Raw genomic sequence first — 21,378 nt, 5'->3', positions numbered from 1 at the left:
CGAGGATTACCTGCAATACTGTCTCGAACCACTACAGGGCCGCGGACCATGTCGTGGTTCACTTGCAGCGTTATCTGTCATTTGGGTGTTGTCCGCCTGTTGCTTGAATGTATAGTGTTCTCTGGTAATTGTGTTCGTATTTTCAACTTATTTTAACTTGTTTATTTTCTTGGTCACACAATATTTCTATTTCCTCAGCCAGTTTGTGTCAATTTGACCTTCGTTGCGTGCCGTCGTTGATTTGTCTTTTAAGGACACGTGACAAAAACATTGGGAAGTTGCACTTGTGTTTCGCACTTCTAAATTACGTTCACGCGTTTCTTTTGTTTCCGCGTCAGTAAGCGATCGCTTGATGACCTCCAAACTTTGTTCGAACAGTCCACCATGGCTTTTTGTGTCAAGCTAGGTGTAGCCGCGCTGGTTGCTTTAGCATTTTACACATTCTCCGATTTGGGTCACATGCTCATTCTCGACAGCAAACTGGTTCGAATGGGCGAGACACCGAAGACCAGCCCCCGCAATGGACTCGAACCACCACGAGTCAGTGACGTGCGAGTCCAGGCCTCCCTGTGCCTCATGTCCCCGGAGAGACGCTTCGACTGTGCCCGGGACCGAGCGCTCACGAGGCGACAGTGTGAAGAGCGGGGTTGCTGTTACTTTCTTCTCAACGCCTCATCAAAAGCTCCGCTATGCTTTTACCCTCATTCGTACCCGGGCTACAAAATGGGCGACCTGACGCCCACTGCGCGAGGCCAAGCTGCCACTTTGACCCGCGCCTCGCCGTCTCACCTGCCCCAAGATGTGGCCACTCTTCACCTGGAAGAAAGCCAAGAGTCCGCAGGCTGCCTGCGCCTCATTGTAACAACCAACCACCTACCGCCCTCTCGCAATAAATTCACTTAAATAATCCCCAAGGTATTCAAATATTTGCTTTCTCTGCAGTTGAAGGATCGATGGTCAGACCGGTATGAAGTTGACCTCCCCGCCAGAGTGCCTCAGGGCAAAACCAGTCGCCAAGATGCCTTGTTTGCCGTTGAGTACCAGTCCAACCCATTTGGATTCATTGTGAGACGTGCATCCAATGGAAGGGTCATGTGAGTTCATGTAAATCACCACAAATAAGTATGCTATTTTGCTCAGCACACCCTGCAAAAAACATTTGGTATGTATGTTTTATGTAATCTGACATAATTGTAATCCAATGCTCATTTCTTCCTGTTATTATTATTATTTTTTTTGTGCCCATTTAGTATGAATAGCACGGTGGCTCCTCTGCTTTTTGCCGACCAGTACCTGCAGCTGTCCACCACTCTGGCCTCGTCTCTAGTGTCAGGCCTCGGGGAGCATTACACGTCTCTCCGCCTGGACCTTAACTGGACCTCCCTGACTCTCTGGAACAGGGACATGGCTCCTCACGTAAGTATGCTGGACCCGTTTAATATCAGCAAAGTATGCTTCGATATCGGCATACCAATACTGACAAGCCACGTCCGCACTCTCTTTTCTCCAGGCTGGTGCAAACCTCTACGGCTCGCACCCATTCTACGTGGTCCAGGAAGGGGACGGACTGGCGCATGGGGTCTTCCTTCTCAACAGCAATGCCATCGGTGATGCCTCTGTTCTATAAGAGCTACTCTTCATACGTCTTCTCCTAATTCCAAGTGTATGCCCATGTGCGTGTCTAGAAGTGATCTTGCAGCCACTGCCGGCTCTCACGTGGGTGACCACAGGCGGAATCCTCGACCTGTACATCTTCATGGGTCCCGACGCTCAGACCGTCATACGACAATACCTGCAAGTCATTGGTACGGTACGCAGAGTCAGCAGCGACTTTCTGCGTTTTAAAGGACTGCCATGGAAAGGTTTTCTTATGTAGGTTATCCGGCGATGCCGCCGTATTGGTCACTGGGCTTCCACCTGTGTCGCTGGGGCTACAAAAGCACGAATGTCACCCGACGGGTGGCTCAGCGGATGCACGACGCTAACTTCCCCATGGTACCGTCATGTGATTGTGCATTCCAATCTTTTAGCCCGGATAAAATTGACACTTCACTAAACTAAGAAACCAATAGTGCACATATGTTGAAGGTTGTCATCTGGTAATTGGCTTATTGGTGATTTTTTTTTCCCCCCTAGGATGTGCAGTGGAATGACCTGGACTACGCAAACAAAGGCAGGGTTTTCACCAATGACCCAGTGCGATTTGGGGACCTCAAGGAGATGGTGGAGGAATTTCACCAACAAGGCTTGAAGTACGTCCTCATCCTGGTGGGGGGACATTTCCAACCGGCTGCCAACTATTTGCACCCAGCAGGTGGCAATATGACCCTTGCTAAAATGGTGTGTGTGTTGCATTCCTCATGAGGATCCTGGGATCAGTACCACCAGTCCTCCGGGAACGTACCATCCCTTCGAGGATGGAATCAAACGAGATGTATTCATCAAAAATGCCAGCGGTCAACTCCTAATCGGCAAGGTGGGCTTTCAATTGGAAAGTCTCAAACGTAGCTTGTGCCAAGAACTGTAAAACAAATGCATTTCCTGCATGTGCTTTCAGGTCTGGCCCGGTGCGACGGCCTTCCCTGACTTTACCAACTTGGAGACCAGACAGTGGTGGGAGGACTGTATTGTGGATTTTTATTCCAAAGTATCAGTGGATGGATTATGGATCGTAAGAGTATAGCGTGCGCCGAAAAATGTGAACGTTGGCTTGGTTGCAGACGGGAATCGTCCTTAGGCATGACTGCTTGTTTGTCTTTCTGTGCCTTGGGATTGGCCGGCCCAATTCAAATTCCACGCAGGACATGAACGAACCAGCCAGTTTCGTGTCGGGTTCACTGGAGGGTTGTCCCGAGACGGAGCTTGAGAAGCCACCATACACGCCCAGTAAGCCCGCACGGTTGCTCGTTACTGCTATCCTAGAGATGGGTCAAATACAGTGCACAATATTCAGAGCACCTTTCTGGGAAATATTTGTGTGCGTGTCCTAAACAGGGGTGGTCGGAGGCCGCTTGAGCTCTTTCACTCTCTGCATGTCGGCTCGGCAAAACGCGTCCACTCACTACAACCTACACAATATGTATGGACTGACTGAAGCGTTTGCCACTCACAGGTTGGTTAAAATAGCTCACAGTGTTACATCTCGGATCGAGGTGGGCACCCTCAACGTAGCATGGTTTTTAGATGCTGCCGTATTTTGGGGTTTTTAATGCCCTGCGACTCTGACTGACGGGCAAAAGCATAGTTGGCATATGGCAGACTTGGCGTCTGTTTGGAGTTCAAAGAACAAATTTGCAGTTGTCTCGAGTGACTTTTTGCAAACGCGCTTTGTGTCGTGTGGGCTCCGATGCTGTTTGCAGCGCTCTGGTGAAAGCGCGTGGGAAGAGGCCCTTTGTCCTGTCTCGTTCTTCCTTCCCGAGCATCGGCCGCTTCTCTGGAGTGTGGACGGGAGATGTGAGGAGCAACTGGGAGCAACTTGCATACTCCATCCCTTGTGAGTGCTTGAGCGTCTTTGATGCATTCCATTCGGAGGCATGACGGCGAGATCATAGCACTGGCCTGACTTTTGTCTGTGTCAAGATTGTGTATGTTTTGCCCTCAGCCGTGCTGAAGTTGAGCCTCTTCGGGGTGCCCCTGGCGGGCGCCGACGTCTGCGGCTTTGGAGGCGACACAGCAGAGGAGTTGTGCGTGCGCTGGATGCAGCTCGGGGCCTTCTACCCGTTTATGAGGAACCATAACGATCGGCAGTATGCTGTAATACGCACGCGCAGGCGCCATGACGTTACATCGAGCCGTGCTGCTGTGTCTTCTCTTATGGTGCATCTTGACCGTTGGCCTCCACAGCCTCAGGAGCCTTTCGTCTTTGGGCAGAAGGCCCAGGCGGCCATGCGGAGCGCCCTGAATCTTCGTTACTCCCTGCTGCCCTTCCTCTACACGCTCTTTCATCACGCGCACACCTCTGGGAACACGGTGGCCAGGCCTCTCTTCATGGAGTACGTCCCGTCAACACTTCATCTTTTGCCACGAGGGTGACGCAGACTTTTGTCATTGCAGGTTTCCCGCCGACCCTCACTGTCAAACCATAGACCGACAGTTCCTCTGGGGGAGTTGTCTCCTTGTTAGCCCCGTGTTGGAGGAGGGCGCAACGGAGGTGTCCGCCTATCTGCCTCCCGGGACTTGGTACAACCTGCGCACTGTGAGCTGAACGGTTTTGATTTGCAAATTGAATTGTTTAGCGCGAGTGCAAACATTGCACCTTATGTCAGGGTCGGCTGGCACACAGTACCGGCGAGTACCGGCTTCTGCCTGCCCCCTTGGACACCATCAACATCCACGTGAGGGAGGGCTGCATTGTCCCCCAGCAGGTCGGGGCACCGCTATCGCCGTCGTCGTACGTGAATATACTCAGTTTGGAGGCTCAGTATGGAGGAACGACGCTATGTGCGTGCATTATTTTTGCAGTCATCGCTGAGTATAGAAATAACGTCATCATCGCACCTCGATGGACTACCAAGAACTAATAATTTGCCCCCAAAACACGACAAAATTAATGAATTTCAACAATGAATAGAGATTTGTGGGAAGAAAATGATAAAGATCTGAAGAAGAGTAGAAAAATAGGACTGGTGGAAACATGCAGATTTATTTTCGATGCTTTTTGTCTGCGCTTGATTGTTGTGGTGTTCTGAACTGGTTTGTCCGGTTGCCTCCAGCTAACGTCTACAATGACATCCGCATTGAAACGCTGAAGGAATTCTCAAAGAAATGTTTTCATTCGCTCAAGGATGATACAGTGCTATTTGTATTTATTTATTTGGCTAATGAAGACAAGCAGTATAGAAAATTGATGGCTGGATGAATGTCCCATTTTCACGTTCATTTATTTTCTTCTCTGGAAGGAGCCAGCTTTAACGACAACGGTCTCACGCAGGAAGCCTTTCTTCCTGACGGTGGCGCTGTCAGTGAAAGGCTCGGCCCAGGGTGACTTGTTCTGGGATGACGGCGACGACATCGATACCTTTGAAAAAGGAAATTACTCTTACATGGTCATCAGCGCCAGACAGGTCGCTCGAACTTCCCGACCGAAACGGCGACTTCCTATCAGCGTCCATGTTTCTGACCTTGAACGCGGTTTCAGTCACAGGTTGTGAGCAAGCCCATCTGGCTCAACGGAGCCCTGGATGGTCTGGTGCTGGGAGGACTGCGGGTGATGGGCGTGCCCTCGACGCCCCGATACGTGGTGGCCAACGGCATCAGAGTGAGGGATTTTACATATGACCCTGACACAAAGGTGAGTGAGCCAACACACGGTGATGACTTTGCAAAAGAATAACACCCGCTCTCTTCCAACAGCTTTTAAAAGTCGGCAGTCTGGCCTTGCCCATATCAAAGATGTTTGCGGTTCAGTGGTCACTGTGACGCGCCCGTTTTTTCTGCCACTGGAGATGAGACATAATTTTTCTTGCAGGTATTTTTCCTGCCGTCTTGTTTGATTGTCACTGCTACACTGGATCTTAATGATGCCCACTCTTTTCGGGGTGGTAAATATTCAATGCATTTTTTTGTATTTATTTTTTAATACCGTAATTTTCTGACTATAAGTTGCTCTGGAGTATAAGTCGCACCAGCCATAAAATGCACAATAAAGTGGAAAAAAAAACCCATATATAAGTCGCACCGGAGTATAAGTCGCACTTTTGGGGCAAATTTATTTGTCAAAATCCAACACCAAAAACAGACATGAACCAGCAACAACAAGCTAAACGATACGGTATGCTAACATGACACATACACAAACGAGGAGCTGAGATCGGGCCTGACGTAACATTCAGAGTTATTCAAGTAAGTATTACATAAATAACACGTTTGTCAAACCATTTGTGTCACTCCAATTCATTAAATCCATCGATCTTGCTTTATGTAAACAATATGCGCCGCATATGCTGACGTTGGACCCGTTGTAAGTTGCATTTCTAATTATTCCACAGACCCATATAACAATATATAAAGTATATTTCAAATAACCATCATATTAAAACAATATTATCAAACCATCTGTGTCACTCCAAATCATTAAATCCATCGATCAAATTTCTCATTCTTTGTCAACAACGCCGCGCGTGCGCTGCAGAGATCTGGTATATAACTATATTGTAGCGTTAACAAAGACGTGGGTTTGGTAAACGGCTCTTTATTTAACAAAACAAGAGTTCAACGAGCCAACAACTACTGAACTTCCAGCCACGGAGGTGGAAGAGAGCTCCATAAAATAGGACCGGCCGTGCGTAAAAGCCATGTCCGGGTCCCATCTACCGTCCCCGGACAGCCACCCGGCCGAGCGCCGGCCCCCGACTTCCATCCACAGAGGTGAAAGAAAGCTCCGTAGAGTATGACCGGGCGTGCGTAAAAGCCATGTCCGAGCCGCATCCACCGTCCACAGACAGCCACCCGGCCGAGCGCCGGCCCCTAACTTCCATCCACGGAGGTGAAAGAGAGCTCCCGTCGAGAAGGACCGGGCGTGCGTAAAAGCCATAATAGTTTTTCAAACCTTCTGTGTCACTCCAAATCATTAAATCCTTCAAACTCTTTGTCCTCCGTGTTACTTACAAACAAAGCCGCTAATGATGCCGGTAGTACGTGGGGCCCTTCGTCATCCTCGTCATCCCGTGATCGAATCCTTTGTCCTTTATGTAAATAACCGCCGCGCGGCACGGGTGACGTCACTTGCAGTTCAAATGACAGTAATCTACATCGCGGATTTTTGAATTTGGAAAATTTGTGAAAAAAAATCACATAAGTTGCTCCTGAGTATAGGCCACCCCCCCCCCCCCACACTATGACAAAAACCGCGACTTATAGTCCGAAAATTACGGTATTTTGACGTTTAAAAAGAGAAAATGCATCATCAGAAAAGGACACTTTATTTCCCTCTGATTCTCTCAGCAATTTAATTGGGTAGATCTGCATTAATGTAATGAGAGCTGCATCAAAAACTGTTGACGGGCAATATTATCGTGTCTTTTATAACAGAATCTGATAAAAAAAAAAAAAGTTCATTCAAAAACAGGATATTATTTCAAATTTACAGTGTAGAAAATTCAGAAAAATAAATAAATTAGGATTCAGTTAGTGCACTTGATTTGTAATGTGTCAAAAACAGGCAAAATAGTTCACCATTGTTTTCTAAACTAAAAGCAGATGATTGGACATATATATTTTTTTAAAAACTCAGTCTTCTTTAATGGACGTACAGAAATAAATCTCAGAGCATTTACGACTGCAAAATTGAAATTCCGACCGACGATTTTAAACGAGGTCCCTCAACGATTATGGGAACAGTTGCTGATCATTTTCAAAATGGATGAGTTGTCGATGAAGCTTTGCGCCTCAACTGCCATTCGTTCAAACGATCGTAACATAAGGCTTGCTCATGTGGGGGAAGGACTCTTGTCCTCCTGCCTTCACAGCAAAGTTATCAAACTGGGCCAGTTCAAAAGAGCGCGTCCCAATGGCCGCCCATCCATTCTTTGGCATCAGCACCACGGCGCTCGTCCACAATGGATAACCATTCAGCTTCCCTGACGCCAACTGGCCCTTTACGCTGAGCGACAGCGTGTGCCAGGCACCAGCTCGTGTACCGGACGGTCCTTCGGCCAAAACGCTTTGACCTGCGAGGTCATTAGTCACTTTGTACTTTCCATCGGCAAAGACCCAGAAGAACACTCCTCTGGCGCTGCGGATTGTCTGGCCTCCTTTGTCAACCCGGGCTGCGATGAAAACACCTCCAGTCTTGACACGCTCCATAAAGACATCACATTCGACATTCAGGTCATGCCACGTGTAGTCACCGATAACGCTTATAGTCTGGTCCGCATCCGCTGCCCAAGTGATGGGTCGCTCAGTCAGAACCTGACGCAAAGTGAATGCATGAAGCCCAGAATCTGTCCGGTTGGTGTAATATTCAAACACTCCAGTCTGGTCAGCGAAGTTTGGAGCTTCTGAAAAGGGAGCTTCTCGGACATTGAAGTCATCCTCGTAGTCCTTTGGGAAAGGAGATGAGGCAGGTGGATCTGGGTGGTTGCCCTTCTGTCCTGTTGTCAACGTGGTCACTGTGTAAACCTCATCTTCGGAAAGACTTATTGTGAATTTGCCCTTCTTGAGCTTCAAAGGATTTTGACGCTGAAACAAAGTGGGCTTTGTTGTCTTGAAGTTAAAGCGGGAACGCCATACCTGTAACTCCTTGATGGAGGAAAAAGGGCCTTCCAGCTGAAAGGTTGCGTTTTGTGACATCACTGAGTACGGTGGGAGCGGAGGTCTTATGCACAAGGAGTGATTATGAGTCATGGTTTCTATGACAACTGTAAGATTTCCCTTGCCGTCAGTCAGGGCCACATAACTTCCGCCATTTGCCAAATGTCCAACAGTCTTCAGGTAGGTCCAGCCTGGCTGGGTGAACTGCGATGTGTGGGCTGTCATCCAGATGGGCGACTCCACAACATAGTTGCCACTCCAGGGTTGGGCCGCCGTCATAAGACCGTCTCTGCCAAATGGCAGCGCCTCGTAGTAGCTGGCAACAAGGTTCCAGCAAATGGTAGCAGTCATGAATCCGTTGACGTAGTTTTGATTGAGAATTCGCGCCCAACAGCCTCCTCCGACATCGTCGTTGAATGTGCTGTAGTCTTCCGAAGACCACAGTGTCTTCCTCGTCTTCAGGGCCTCCATGACAGTGGTTGTGCCGGGGTAGTGGGCCCCTATCACGTCCACGGCATTGCTGAGCTCTGGATCCAGCAGAAGAGACTGGGAAATGGGCTCCCACAGGTTGTCATTGGCTATGATCCTAACACTCTCCAGGCCACTCTTGTCCAAATTATACCGCAGTAGCTTGATGTACTTACTGTCAAAATTGCGTTCATTCCAAATGCCAACATAGTCAATGTTGAGCTGGTGGAACTGCTTTGCGCCAAGGATCCACTTCACTACGTATGTTGCAGTGATGTCTGGGAATTCGTAAGGCCACTGCTTTCCGCGGCCCACCCAAGCAGGAAATGCCCAAGGCAAGCCGATAAGGGTGATGTTTGGGTTCCTCTTCTTTGCCTCTTTCATCAGCCACCATTCATACCCTCGGAAGTAGTTCTCATCATCCTCATAGTGCATGTGCGACGGTTCCGTCCCATCAGTAGTTTGAGCATCCCCTCCAATTTCAACCTTAAGGATGTGCAAAGAGGCACCAAAATTTGGCTTAAAAAGGTAATCGAGGATCTGGCTTCGGTAGGGCTCCGCATAATTGACGAGTAAACGTGTCGTCGCACCTCCACCACTCAATCCTCCGATTCCATCAAACACTTGTCCTAATCCCTCTGTGTCGTTAAGATAATAGGTTTGTGAAAAGCACAAGACTAGAAAAAAGCTTAAAAATAGTAAAATAAAAACATGTATTCTGTACGCCATGGCACAGCCGACCGTTGCTGCGTGGTTGGTAGGGTCATTACTTCCTGGTCCGTGTCATGTGATCAGTCGTAAACAGTGGGGAAGCGTCGATTTTATTTTATTTATTTAGTCATTTATTTATTTATTTATTTATTTATTTATTTATTTATTTACTCGAAATTCCAAATTACTATTATTGTGACCATGCATAAACAATCATCAGAACAATAGATATACCACCAACAACGAAACGTGCATGAAACTGTGATTTGGAGGGTGGGTCGATTTGAAGTGGCTGGGAAATCAAGCTAAACGCTAACTATAAGAATTGACGAAATGTGCCTTTCAACTTAAAACGACAATCGCGCTCTGGCCTTTTTACTTTGAAGGTACTATCCGGAAATGGAATCTTTGGCGTCAACGAAAAGGTCGCAGCAGTGAAGATGAATGGCGTCACAAGCTGAACACACAGCGAGGCAAACAAGACTTGCAACCTGTGAACTTCAAGCTAAATTCCCGGAGAGAGGCAGTGACACGACGCCGGTACACGCTGCGGGTTGACATGGACGTCCAGCGTGGGTTGTAGACTTCTGCAGTGGGACGAAGGTGAGCCGCGTCGGCTTTCTTGCCCCGACATGCCGCTTGGCTTCCCATTCATTTGGCTTCTGAAACAGGTGCACGCCAGACGTCTTTCCCCTCCGCTTCTGTACGCCAATAGCGTGTCATTCTTAATTTTAAAGTTCACCTCCGAGACTATGGACACCGTTAAATATCAATGGAGTCATTTCCTGACAGGTTAAAATGGCATACGGTCAGTGAGTGGTTCGTGTGTTAGTCCGGGCCTGTCTGTAGTGGTCATGCCAGGCGGGTTCTGCTTGACAGTCCAGGATAGAGCCCCCAGGCAAACCTCCCAGCCTACCAACGAGACGGGCATTATTACACGTGACCCGCCCCGCTCACTTGATTTTACTCTCATCCACCCCTTGCAGCTGACGCAAGCACTTTGAGAACATCAAGTGTCCCGCAGGAGCTACTCCAACTGTGTACTGCGTTCCATTTTGGTGCAGTTACACCCCCACTCCCCACCCCACCCACACAAAAAAAATCCCTGACGCAAATGTGAAAATTCTTCAGTAAAAGTCTTGGTAGACTGGGCATCAAAAGAGTAAGTCAGCTACCGTACCATACACTTGTGAAATGTTTGAGTGAATGTCTTGTTCGACTGGGCATCAGAAGAGTAAGTCAAGTAAGTCATTCATTTGTGTGCCACCATGGAAACCGGCAGCTGCCACATCCAACTGAACCGAGTGGACCACAATGTGACTGTCGACCAAAATAACTACAAGATAATAGCGCAGGAATTGATATGGCACAGTCGGGGGCCTCGTCAGTCCAAAGTGCAGTTGTGGAACCAAGTCAATGTTGTCGTCAGTTTTGTTTTGATTTAATGTCTGCTTTCACGAGTGAGGTTTTCATTTCCACTCGCGTTAAACTTTTGTGGAGCCGTTTTTGATTGCTTCACAATATGCACAAATAAAACCATGCTTCTCCCCTCTGCAATCTCGCCCTGGGTGCCCGAACCTTTCTGCTGGGGCACTTTCCATCTTGAGCTGGGCATCGGGAAGTGGCGCGTCTGCTCAGTCAGCAAGGCGGAGGTAAACATACAGAGTGAGTCAGGAGGAGGAAGAAGAAGAAGGGAACATTCCTGGGTTAGACGAAAAAAGCAGGCGACACGAGCAAGTCAAGCCGACAGCGAGGCACAAACATTCAAGAAAACCCTAAGAACCAACATCAGCGTGAAGAAGGCGAACAGGCGGTTGCTTGATGTGACGAGAAAGCAAAGGTATCGGCTGTTTTCTGCACATGCTGAACCGAGTAGAGTGACGTGTTTGCTGCTGATACGAGCCTGGGCTGCCATACGAGTGGAGACGCGAGCGCACGTGCTCGTTGGCCTTCCGGTGCGTGTTGTTTGCTGAGGGTGGCCGAGCAACAACTGAGCAGACGCTGGAGGCAAAATGAACAAGGAAGAGTCAGGTTAATGTTTTGAAGCGTCACAGAGAAATAGCACTTCATCTCTTCTCTTTGCTCTCCTCCGCAGAGGATGGGCCCCGCGTGCCGCTTTCTTAGGAGATGTCTCTGGGTCGGCTCCTGCGGCGCGCCTCGTCCAAGGCCTCCGACCTCTTGACCTTTAACCCCGGCGTGGCGCAGCGCTCGGGCCTGGACGGAGAGATCATTTACTCCAAAAATAATGTGTGCGTGCACCCCACAGAGCCGTTGCCGGGCCTGGCGGAACACCACCCAGGTCGGTGAGCGCCTGTTTGCGTGCAAGAATTAAGAAAAGATTCGAACCTCAACAACGTCTGTAACGTTCGTTGAGCTTCCACTCGACTCTACTTGCATGTTGTAAATGTACCAATGCCAATTTTGTGCCTTTTAAGTTTGCGCTTCCCCTCTGTGTCGTGACAACGTCCCCTGCAGGCTACTTGTGCGTGCACGTGGAGAAGGACGAGAGCCTGGGCACCACTCTCATTTTGACCTGGGTACCCAACTCACGTATTCAGAGGCAGGACGAAGAGGCGCTGCGCTACATCACGCCTGACAGTTCGCCCGTGCGACGCCACGCGCGGTGCAGAGGCAGACGGTAAGTGGTGTTGGGAGTCACCTGGTTACTGTTGCTGCTCCTGGCAATCATGACACTGGAAATGAAACACCACCCGAGGGAGGAATGAACCTCTCTCAAGAGTCATTAAAAGCTTGAGGGCTGAAAGTTTGTACATTATTATGTTTGTGAAGGGCACATTTGCCATACTCATTAGACTGTGTAGCTAATGAAGTGTCCATTGTGAGTGTCAGCAGTGCTGTTGAACTTGCAGTGCCGTTGAACTTGTCCCTGCAGAGCGCGCTCGCGCCCGCCAGCTGCGCAAGTGGAAGAAGAAGACGAAGAGAGGAACCTCACTTGCAGCTCCTCGGCAGAGAGCCAGGGTTCGGCCGAGAGCGGGACAGACCGCCCCCCAGCGCAGCACAAGCGGCCAGGCGAGGAGGGCGATGAGGGCTCCTGTGAGCTCTCCGATGAAGTGAGCACCGTGGGCTCTGACTCGGACACCTTCTCCTCCCCCTTCTGCCTGTCGCCCGTCAGCGAGGCGCTCTGCGAGAGCGGCGGCTCCGTCTTCTTGGACAGTGATAGCAGGTCAGTGTGTTATATTTCATAAACTCCCCTGACACTCTTATGACAATTAGCCAAAATTCAAACATTCAGCAAACAAAGAAGTCACTCAAATCGGCAATGGGTGAGTTAAAGTTACTCCAGCTTGCCACAGAGTAAAGCCCTAAACAAAATTATTCCAGCCCCCTGGGTGCAATACCGCATGTGTCCAGTAAGCGACTCACTTCACCGTCTTTCAACGGCGACTGCAGGTAAATGACGTCACAGGGTGGCAGACACAATCGGGGGTGCAGTTTACTCATCAAGACTCATTCTCCGTTTATCTGTGGCGAGGAGAAGAATCCCCAGTCGAGCTTTTTGAGGAGTTTCTTGATACTTGTAACCAAAGTCACAAGTGTCTGCTACCAGTCTGGCCTCTAGCGAAGACGCTACATTAGGGGCACCACAAGTCATCAGAAAGCCTTTACTACTTTGCAAACAAGACAAGAATGGATTGTCCCCATCGATCGTCCTCGTCTTTCAGAAGTTGGAGACGGGTCGCTCAAGTATCACTTGCATGTTTTTCATTTGTGTACATTCTTGCAAACTCGGCGCTGAATTTGTTACGTAAGATTTATAATTACAAGTCGCAAAGAGAGCAAAGACAATGAATTTGGCGAATGTTTTGAATAAAGTGTGACTTAAGTTTCAAGTATAAGCAGCTTGGACACATTTCAGCACTTTGCGCTGGTTCTCACCATTTGCATGTCAGGAGACGTGTAGGGGGCAGCAGCATGGTCATTAGCTATGTTCCATTAGCGTGCCTGTGTGCATGCGCGCGCGTGTGTGTGTGTGTGTGTGTGTGTGTGTGTGTGTGTGTGTGTGCGCGTGTGTGTGTTTGTGCGCGTTTGTGTGTTGGAAAGAGAGAGTCATGCCAGCTGCCAAACGTTCAGCATTTCAGCGATTTTTCCCTGTTTGAGCATTTTGGACTTTCCCTGCTTGGGCTACACTTGACATTCACCGGTTTGCTTTTTTGTCTTCCCTGCAGGGAGCTGTCGGAGGAGCTCATGCAGCAGTCGGCGAGCTCAGCCTCTAGCCTGGAGAGCAACGGCCAGTTTCAGGGCGCTCGCTGGGAGGAGCAGCAGAAGGTGCTGGCGCTGGAGCAGCTGTGCGGCGTCTTCCGAGTAGACCTGGGCCACATGAGGTCGCTGCGCCTCTTCTTCAGGTAAGAGTGAGCTGAATGGCAATTTGTCAAATGCAACTCCAATGCCCTCCTCCTCCTCAGCGACGAAGCCTGCACCGGCGGCCAGCTGGTGATAGCCAGCCGGGAGAGCCAGTACAAGGTCCTCCACTTTCACCACGCAGGCCTGGACAAGCTGGCCGAGGTTTTCCAACAGTGGAAGTGCTGCAGGGAGACACAGCAGGTGGGAAAGGTGGCAAAGCCTCAACTGACGCAAACAAGAGATGCAGTCCAATTCATCACTCATGTCTCAGTTGAACATTTCCACAAAAGCTTGACCTTAAATCCAATCAGTCTCTTTTATTCTTTTCATCTTTTCTCCTCTTCATTCCGATGCCTAGTTTGCCCGTTCCGTCCTTTTCCCATCACCCCCTGCTCGTCTGTCTGCTTGCGCCAGGTGTCAAACGAGAAGTCCTGCATGCAGTTTTCCATCCAGAGGTCCATACTGCCGTCGGCCGAGAGCCATCCCGAGGAAAAGCTCTACCGGAGGCTGGATGTAGGCGCTTGGTTACGACATCTCAATCAAAACGGTCAGGTGGAGGAGGAGTACAAGCTGCGCAAGGTGAGTCTTTCCCCTTCTATAAAAGCTGATCCTGACCTTGAGCTGCGATGGATCATCCATGTCAACAGATTGTCAGCCTGTCCTGCTCGGAGCCTCCTCAATGTGGCTTTCAAACGTCACAATGTGAGCCATGTTACAGGCAATCAATCTGCTGAAGCCAGTTTCTCACAGACCCCCCCGGTGCCTGCTATAATGACATGCAGTAGGATTGCAGGATTATTATTATTATATATATCTATATTTTTTTAAAAGACACGACATCCTGACTCATTAGTTTGATAATACCTCTTGAAAATCATCTCAGTGCTTGTCTCATGCCCAGCCTCGGTGTCTGGTTTAGGCTCTTTGCGCTCACCGCGTTTGCTCCCACACCAGGCCATCTTCTTCGGGGGTATCGAGCCATCTATCCGCGGCGAGGTGTGGCCCTTCCTCTTGCACTACTACAGCTACGACTCCAGCTCGCAGGACAGGGAGGCGTGGAGGCTGCAGAAGCGGACGCACTACCACGACGTCCAGCAAAGAAGGTGAGATTTTTGTCATCTTGCCGACTGTCGCATGGCTGCGTGATTGGCTGCGAAACATTGGTCAGATGCGCCGTGGCTGAGCAATCAATAGGAACAACGAGGTGTTGAGAGGGAGGCGGCGGGTGCGAAATAAAAAGCTCTCTGGAGGAAAAACATGTCAACGCTTATCAGATCGTATTCTCCTGTCAGTAAGAGTTAAAAACACAGCTGCGGTATGCATGAGCGGACACACCTCCCGTCCTCTACCCGGGCTGAGTGTGCACATAATTCCATGTGACCGTAAGCGGACGGCTTTGATCGGTGTGGCCTGTTCACGTGTCAACTTGTCCCATCAAGCTAATTAAAGGCCTTTTGAAAGGGTTGTTTGTCGAGAGCCGCCCACGGGGCCTCTCGTCCATCATTAGCGGGCCGGACGCGTGTCTCTTGACCTCGCTCACGATTCCTCAGCTGTTTGAAATAAAAAAGTGACGCAGTCAATCACGAGAAGGTGATCATTGAAATGGGCCCAAAAACAGATGCACACAAAAGTAAGAAAGTCTAAAATACACCCAAAATAAATAAACACCAAAGAGAAGAAATTAGATTTGCTGCTCATTAGCTTGTCCAGTGCACCTCCCAAATTATCCAGGGAGTCTCCACAAAGTAAACATGCAAAGTGGATCCATTTAGCTGACTCGTTGCTGCTTAGCAATAAAACTCTAGAGAAACAAGCTTGAGAGGAGAGGGTGTCGCGGGGAGGTGCCCGGCGACACAAACACACCGCAAGTCCAACACTTGCATGGCGTTGCGTCAGGTGCCTGCCTGCATGCTTGTTATTCCTTGCGGGCGGACGGGCGGGGCCGCGTGCAAAACAAACACTGTTAATGAAATCCCTTTTGCTCGTTAGGACTCGGCTACATTTAGTGCTCAAGAAGGTGCTTGGGGCATTTATTGCTGCAACAGCTCAACATGGACATAAGCCTTTAAAGTGAATAGCAATGCCTTGTAAACGTGACACATTGCTAAATTTTTTGCAGAAAAAAAAAGTATGTAAAATAAGCAATTCAGGAATTATTTTCAAACATGTCTCATGTACGTCAAAGCGAGTCTCCAAATTTCCGCGACGGGCCTTTTGACGCACATTGTTCCCGCCGCCAGGTTGAACATGAGCCCCGAGGAGCACAGCGACTTCTGGAGGAAGGTCCAGTTCACGGTGGACAAGGACGTGGTGAGGACGGACCGCAGCAACCAGTTCTTCAGGGGCGACAACAACCCCAACGTGGAGATCATGAGGTGAGTGAATGAGGCCTTCTCTCTGCCTGCTCGCCCTCCCTCTATCAGCCAGTCTCATTTTTCCAGCTCATCTGTGGGGCGGAAATATCTTAACAAATTCACTCCAACTGCAGTAAAAAAAGTGGTTGCATCTTGAATCAGCCGAACCATTAACGGGGTGGGGCTGCACCATTCAATCCTCTCTTTGGCCGGTTGGTCTTGCTCGGCCTTTTGTATTGTGATATGAACAGAAAATATCCTCGAGGCTTTCCTTCTCTGTTTTTCAGACAACTTAATTATGCATGAGTGCTACCAGAAACACTTTAAAGTGCTATCCATAAAACAAACAAAAAAAAAAACACATGCGTACACACGCACACAAGAACATTGAATAGCTCTGTAGCGACCATAGGGGTTGCTATAGCAACCACTTTAAGTAGGGCTTTTTGTTAGTGGCTTTTTTTGGTTTGTCTTTTTTTTTCTCTTTTTATGCAATTAACCTCGTTGGAATGTTCAGTACGGCCGGGAGGAACGCTGTTTCCCGGCAGCGTGTCCATAAAAGATGTCGTCTTGTCTTGAAGTCAAACCAGCATTTTTTTATTATTATTTATTTCTCTTTTTTTTTATGCCATTAGCAATTTTAAATTCTGCTGGTAGCAGGCACTGCTGGCCAATCGCATCGAGTCACTCACCATTAATAATAAATAATAAATAAATGGAATGCAGTGGAAAATGTATCTTTGTTTGCCTCAGGCGCATCCTGCTCAACTATGCCGTGTTTAACCCCGTCATGGGCTACTGCCAGGGCATGTCAGACCTAGTGGCCCCGCTCCTGACTGAGATCCAAGACGAAAGCGACACCTTCTGGTGCTTCGTGGGCCTCATGGAGAACACCATCTTCATCAGCTCGCCGCGGGACGAGGACATGGAGAGGCAGCTGGTGGGATCGCCGAGCTCAACCTCGCGAGTGTGTGTGGCCGGCCTGCCCTAAGTGTGGGTGTGTGTGCGCGCAGATGTACCTGCGTGAGCTGCTGCGCCTGATGCTGCCTGACTTCCACCGGCACCTGACGGCGCTAGGCGAGGACGGGCTCCAGCTGCTCTTCTGCCACCGCTGGATCCTCCTCTGCTTCAAGCGCGAGTTCCCCGACACGGACGCGCTGCGCATGTGGGAAGCCTGCTGGGCGCACTACCAGGTCTCGAGACAAAAACGCTCACAAATGAAATGACTCATTACAAAAGGATTCTTTGAAAATGTAATTTTGAAAACGAATTTTGAAAAATATGTTTGAATGTGAGTGGGGAAATGAAACGGATGATTCAGCAGAAAAATTATTATTGAGGAAAATATTACAGGCCTCAAGTGTTAAATTGAAAAAGTAACTAATAAGCAAGATGACTCCCAAAGCATCCCGTATAGTTTTTATTCCCCCCCCCTCCAAATCAAGACGTTTGTGTTGACATTCTTTTTTTTCTTTAGCCACAAAACTGAAAAGCCAAGGGCTCTCCCTTTTCCAGACGGATTACTTCCACCTGTTCCTGTGCGTGGCCATCATCGTCCTTTACGGCGAGGATGTCACAGACCAGCAGCTGGCCACCGACCAAATGCTGCTGCACTTCAGCAACCTGTCTATGCACATGAACGGAGAGCTGGTGCTACGCAAGGTGATGCCTTTCATTGCACTTGCACCGCATGCATGCGCATGGACCGCCAGCTCGTTTGCGCACTTGCTCACTCACTCGCCCGCTTGCTTGCTCACTCGCTCGTTCATCGTTCTGCTTGTCCCATTCATTTGATTTTGCTAGCAAAGTTGCCAGTTGCAATATTGAGATGCAACAGTAGCGTCGTAAAAGTCACCAAACAAAATTTTGCGACAGTATAACAGTGATAAATGAATGACTGCTCTTTTGTATGCTAACGCCATTCTGTTTGCTGTCAAAAATTAGACCTTTAAAAAAACAAAAAACAAAAAAACAAAAAACAAAAAAAACAACATACTGACAAAAGCACTGGAGTGAATCAAGACTACAGATGAATTGCTCAGCTCAGGTAGCATGCTACGTGCTAACATAACTGAGTAGCATTTTGAAGGGAAAAAATATTCAGATTTTGTGGTATATTTAGTGATTGGGGTTTGTTTTGTTTTATTGCTGTAACGTTGTTAAAAAAAAAAAAAAAACATGTAAAAAAGCCAGAAATGGTTCCGTGCTTGTAATTGACCAAAATAAGTGATCTGGTGTTGCCGTGGCAACATCCAAAGCGCTACCGCCTCATTCGTAGTCAGTTTGCCATCTGGATGATTTGAAGAGCTGCCCATTTTCGGTCAATATGTTGTGTGTTGCTGTTTGAAAATGTGAGCTGCCCACACGGGCGAGTGACGATTGACAACGAGCGTGTGCGCTGCCGCCCGCATCCTCATTTTTATGCATGCAGTCCGGCCCGTCTTCTGCTTTTGTTTAGCTCACATTTGCATCACTTTTTTTTTTTCCGTAGCTGACAAGCAGAATGACCACGAAGGGGTTTTTTTTCCCCCTCAAGGTCATTGCTTACATTAAAATCCGCCGGTTGTTATGAAAATGCGCAACAAGCTGTTTTGCATCCACTACTTCCAAGCTCTCTGGGTTGATCTTGTTTCCCCCACCCCCACTTGGTCCCCCAGGCGCGCAGCCTCCTCTACCAATTCCGCCTCCTACCCAGAATCCCTTGCAGCCTCCACGACCTGTGCAAACTGTGCGGGCCGGGCATGTGGGATAGCCGCTACATCCCTGCCGTGGAGTGTTCTGGCGAGCATGCAGACTTGCAGAGCTGCCCTTACGGGGGCACGTCCACGCCGCTGGCCTCCTCACCCGCCCCCGCGTGCACGCCCTCGCCCTCCACAGGCGCCAAGTCCCTGGATATTTTCACCTTCAGGAAACAACCCTGAAATTTATGTCCTCGGGATTCCCGAAGTGTCTTCCACTCACCGTCTCACGCAGGACACCTTTTATGTGGCACGGCGTTGGCCGAAAGCCGAGCTGGGCCGGGCCTCGCTTTCCAAGTGCAGCAGACAATCAGCAGCCTTTGCGGACTCACTGAGGCACCTTTGTCTTCAGCTGTTTGTGCACATCTTTATGAGAAGATGAATATTTTTCAACACAAAGCCCTCCTTCGTGTCGGAGGCTGATTCTACTTTCTCTCTGTGGATGCAAATCCATCCATCTATCCATCAAACGTATATCATGTGCGCTCAGCCATGTCCACACGGGACACCCAATCCCCCCACCCATCTTCTTCTTCTTTGTGCTCACCTTACGTAAGTGACAGTTGCTGTTGTTTCAATTCTGCCCAAATGTTTGTTTGCTTCACCCCCGCTTTTCTTGCGCCAACTCTTTAGTGCGCGTGTCTGTCAACTGGCGTGACCTTTTAAAACATCTGGTAATAAGTGGAGCGAAGAAGCACCCCCCCCCCCCCCATTTTGTAATTACAGCATTCATCGTGAAGATGGAGCTGAAGAAAAGCAAAAACTTTGTAGCAGAGATTCTCGAGCGATTCTCAAAAGGGGCTGCGCCACATGAAAGCGTCTATCTCTGTTTTTTGGTTGTTTGTGAAAAAAAGAAAAAAAAAAAAACATTAATGAGGGCAAATCTTTTCTAAATGACTCCATCATAGATTGGCCTAACTATAGTGTGCTGCTATGACACTCAATGTTATTCGTTTCAAGTTGGATGATTTGGAATGGACCATCGGTTAAAAATCAAGGGGTGATAATCGCATCTGTCTGTCGAAAAAGAAGGAACCGCGTGCACTTCGAACGAAGGCCAAGTGTGCATGAGGACAAGTTGCAGACGTGTTCTTGAATCATCAGGTGTCTACTACCTAAATCTTGTCGAGCCTTCAGGGATTGCTGCTTGGGCTCGCCCACCATCAAGACAAATACAATCCAAAATGCTGAGGGCAACTTTAAACTACAACTGAACATTTGGCCTGCATTCGATGTGTGTGGAGCGGATTAAAATCCTCTGTGAATGCGCCAGGTTGTCATCCACTGGTCGTGGAAATGAGCCTTTTTCTTGATATTCATTATTAAAAATTTTTTTTTTTTTTTTTTAAAGCTTTACGTTCAAGAACTCCCTGGATTTTTATTGAAGCTAATGACAAAATGCACCACATTATGTTTTGCACGTGCAATGATTCCTCATTGATTTCTCTCATGTTGCGTATGAGTGATGACGTCGACACTCATTTTGCTTCTGAACCTTTCCAATATGCGTCAAAGGAGAAGCGCTTTAAAGTTTGCTTCAATTTTAAGTGAAAAGTTTTCATCTCATCTATCATTTGTATTATTTCATTCCCTCACCCATTTAGAATCTATGAGCAGAATCGATCATGGAATCAGTCGATGTGTGTTGAAAAGATTTTAGCAGCCGTTGCGCTAACGCGCGTCTCGAATGCATTTCTTTCCGTCTATATGGGAATTACGTTATTTCCGACGTGGCGTCGCTCAGATGCCAAAAAATGAGATGCTCAAATGGTCAGAAAACGAGGCAGAAACCACTTTAACCTGCGCCCCGGCGTCACCCCGCTTTATCGTAACAAATGCTGACTACGTGTGATTATCGTGCTACGCCGCGACCCACCGTGCACCACCCTCCGCCTGTGGCGTCTGCATGCAATTAGGAGCCATTAGACGCCGAGGCCCTCTGAGGATGAATGCTCAGCAGAATTAGTTCAAGACGGAATGACGGTCTGGATGGAAACGAATAACACGCCACCTATTATTAAGTCGTATCTGTAACCAGCATTGCGTCAGCTAGCTAAAACACACACAAAGGTTGTGACATTAAATGGGTCTGATTGGAGTTGGGGCACAGGCTGATTGACCAACTGCAAAAACAAAAAGGGGGGGGGGGCTACAGCAGGCCTTGTTCCTCGAAACCGCACGAAGTGAATGTCAGTTCATCACTATTTCGCTCTGTAGGCACACAGAAACTGCATTGGCATGGTCAGACAGGAACGCCTTCAGCGAATGACGGCGAGCTAGCGACTCCTCCCTCCTGCATTCCAAAAACACGCGATTTACTGTCATTAAAATCCAAAGCCATCATCTCGCTCACAGTTCGCTGGGACAGGCTCCGCCTCTGCCAGGAGTCTCATTATGAAATGAGCTGATGTCAGTTGCAAAGGAGAGCTTCCTTCCCCTGTCCGCGCGCGTCACGCTGCTGACATTAGCAACAATGAGCGACCACAACCGCTTTT

General features: G+C 48.7%; 3 protein-coding genes across 13 annotated transcripts; 2 read left to right on the top strand and 1 right to left on the bottom strand.

Moving 5' to 3' along the window:
• Positions 1 to 56: 56 nt before the first annotated feature.
• On the top strand, positions 57 to 7,456 carry gaa (alpha glucosidase). 11 transcript variants are annotated; one of them, XM_085934611.1, is made up of 19 exons: positions 57 to 858; positions 943 to 1,094; positions 1,251 to 1,416; positions 1,511 to 1,607; positions 1,686 to 1,805; positions 1,877 to 1,995; positions 2,137 to 2,268; positions 2,366 to 2,476; positions 2,558 to 2,671; positions 2,802 to 2,886; positions 2,995 to 3,112; positions 3,360 to 3,493; positions 3,602 to 3,753; positions 3,844 to 3,992; positions 4,054 to 4,195; positions 4,266 to 4,364; positions 4,899 to 5,063; positions 5,144 to 5,290; positions 5,353 to 7,456. In XM_085934611.1, the coding sequence occupies exons 1-19, from the start codon at positions 385 to 387 to the stop codon at positions 5,416 to 5,418; spliced, it is 2,742 nt and encodes a 913-aa protein (XP_085790737.1). In that variant the 5' UTR covers positions 57 to 384; the 3' UTR covers positions 5,419 to 7,456. The 11 variants fall into 11 exon arrangements, 7 of the variants coding, with proteins under 7 accessions (XP_085790737.1, XP_085790736.1, XP_085790738.1 ...); XM_085934610.1 differs by having other exon boundaries at positions 5,138 to 5,290; positions 5,353 to 7,451; XR_015068552.1 differs by lacking the exon at positions 5,353 to 7,456 and having other exon boundaries at positions 4,931 to 5,063; positions 5,144 to 5,289.
• On the bottom strand, positions 6,931 to 9,510 carry galcb (galactosylceramidase b). Its single transcript, XM_085934626.1, has one exon. The coding sequence runs from the start codon at positions 9,445 to 9,447 to the stop codon at positions 7,402 to 7,404; it is 2,046 nt and encodes a 681-aa protein (XP_085790752.1). The 5' UTR covers positions 9,448 to 9,510; the 3' UTR covers positions 6,931 to 7,401.
• Positions 8,310 to 20,239, top strand: tbc1d16 (TBC1 domain family, member 16). The gene is made up of 14 exons (XM_085934625.1): positions 8,310 to 8,430; positions 9,816 to 10,032; positions 11,525 to 11,728; positions 11,905 to 12,067; positions 12,323 to 12,613; positions 13,617 to 13,793; positions 13,854 to 13,992; positions 14,206 to 14,370; positions 14,746 to 14,894; positions 16,032 to 16,166; positions 16,899 to 17,085; positions 17,159 to 17,338; positions 17,661 to 17,807; positions 18,803 to 20,239. The coding sequence occupies exons 3-14, from the start codon at positions 11,557 to 11,559 to the stop codon at positions 19,064 to 19,066; spliced, it is 2,169 nt and encodes a 722-aa protein (XP_085790751.1). The 5' UTR covers positions 8,310 to 8,430; positions 9,816 to 10,032; positions 11,525 to 11,556; the 3' UTR covers positions 19,067 to 20,239.
• Positions 20,240 to 21,378: the final 1,139 nt, after the last annotated feature.

The sequence above is a fragment of the Syngnathus leptorhynchus genome, chromosome 16, assembly GCF_054491065.1.
Source record: "Syngnathus leptorhynchus isolate UIUO chromosome 16, UIUO_Slep, whole genome shotgun sequence".
Taxonomy (NCBI): domain Eukaryota; kingdom Metazoa; phylum Chordata; class Actinopteri; order Syngnathiformes; family Syngnathidae; genus Syngnathus; species Syngnathus leptorhynchus.
Note: the sequence above shows the minus strand (reverse complement) of the source record. Positions and strands in the feature narration are given on the sequence as shown.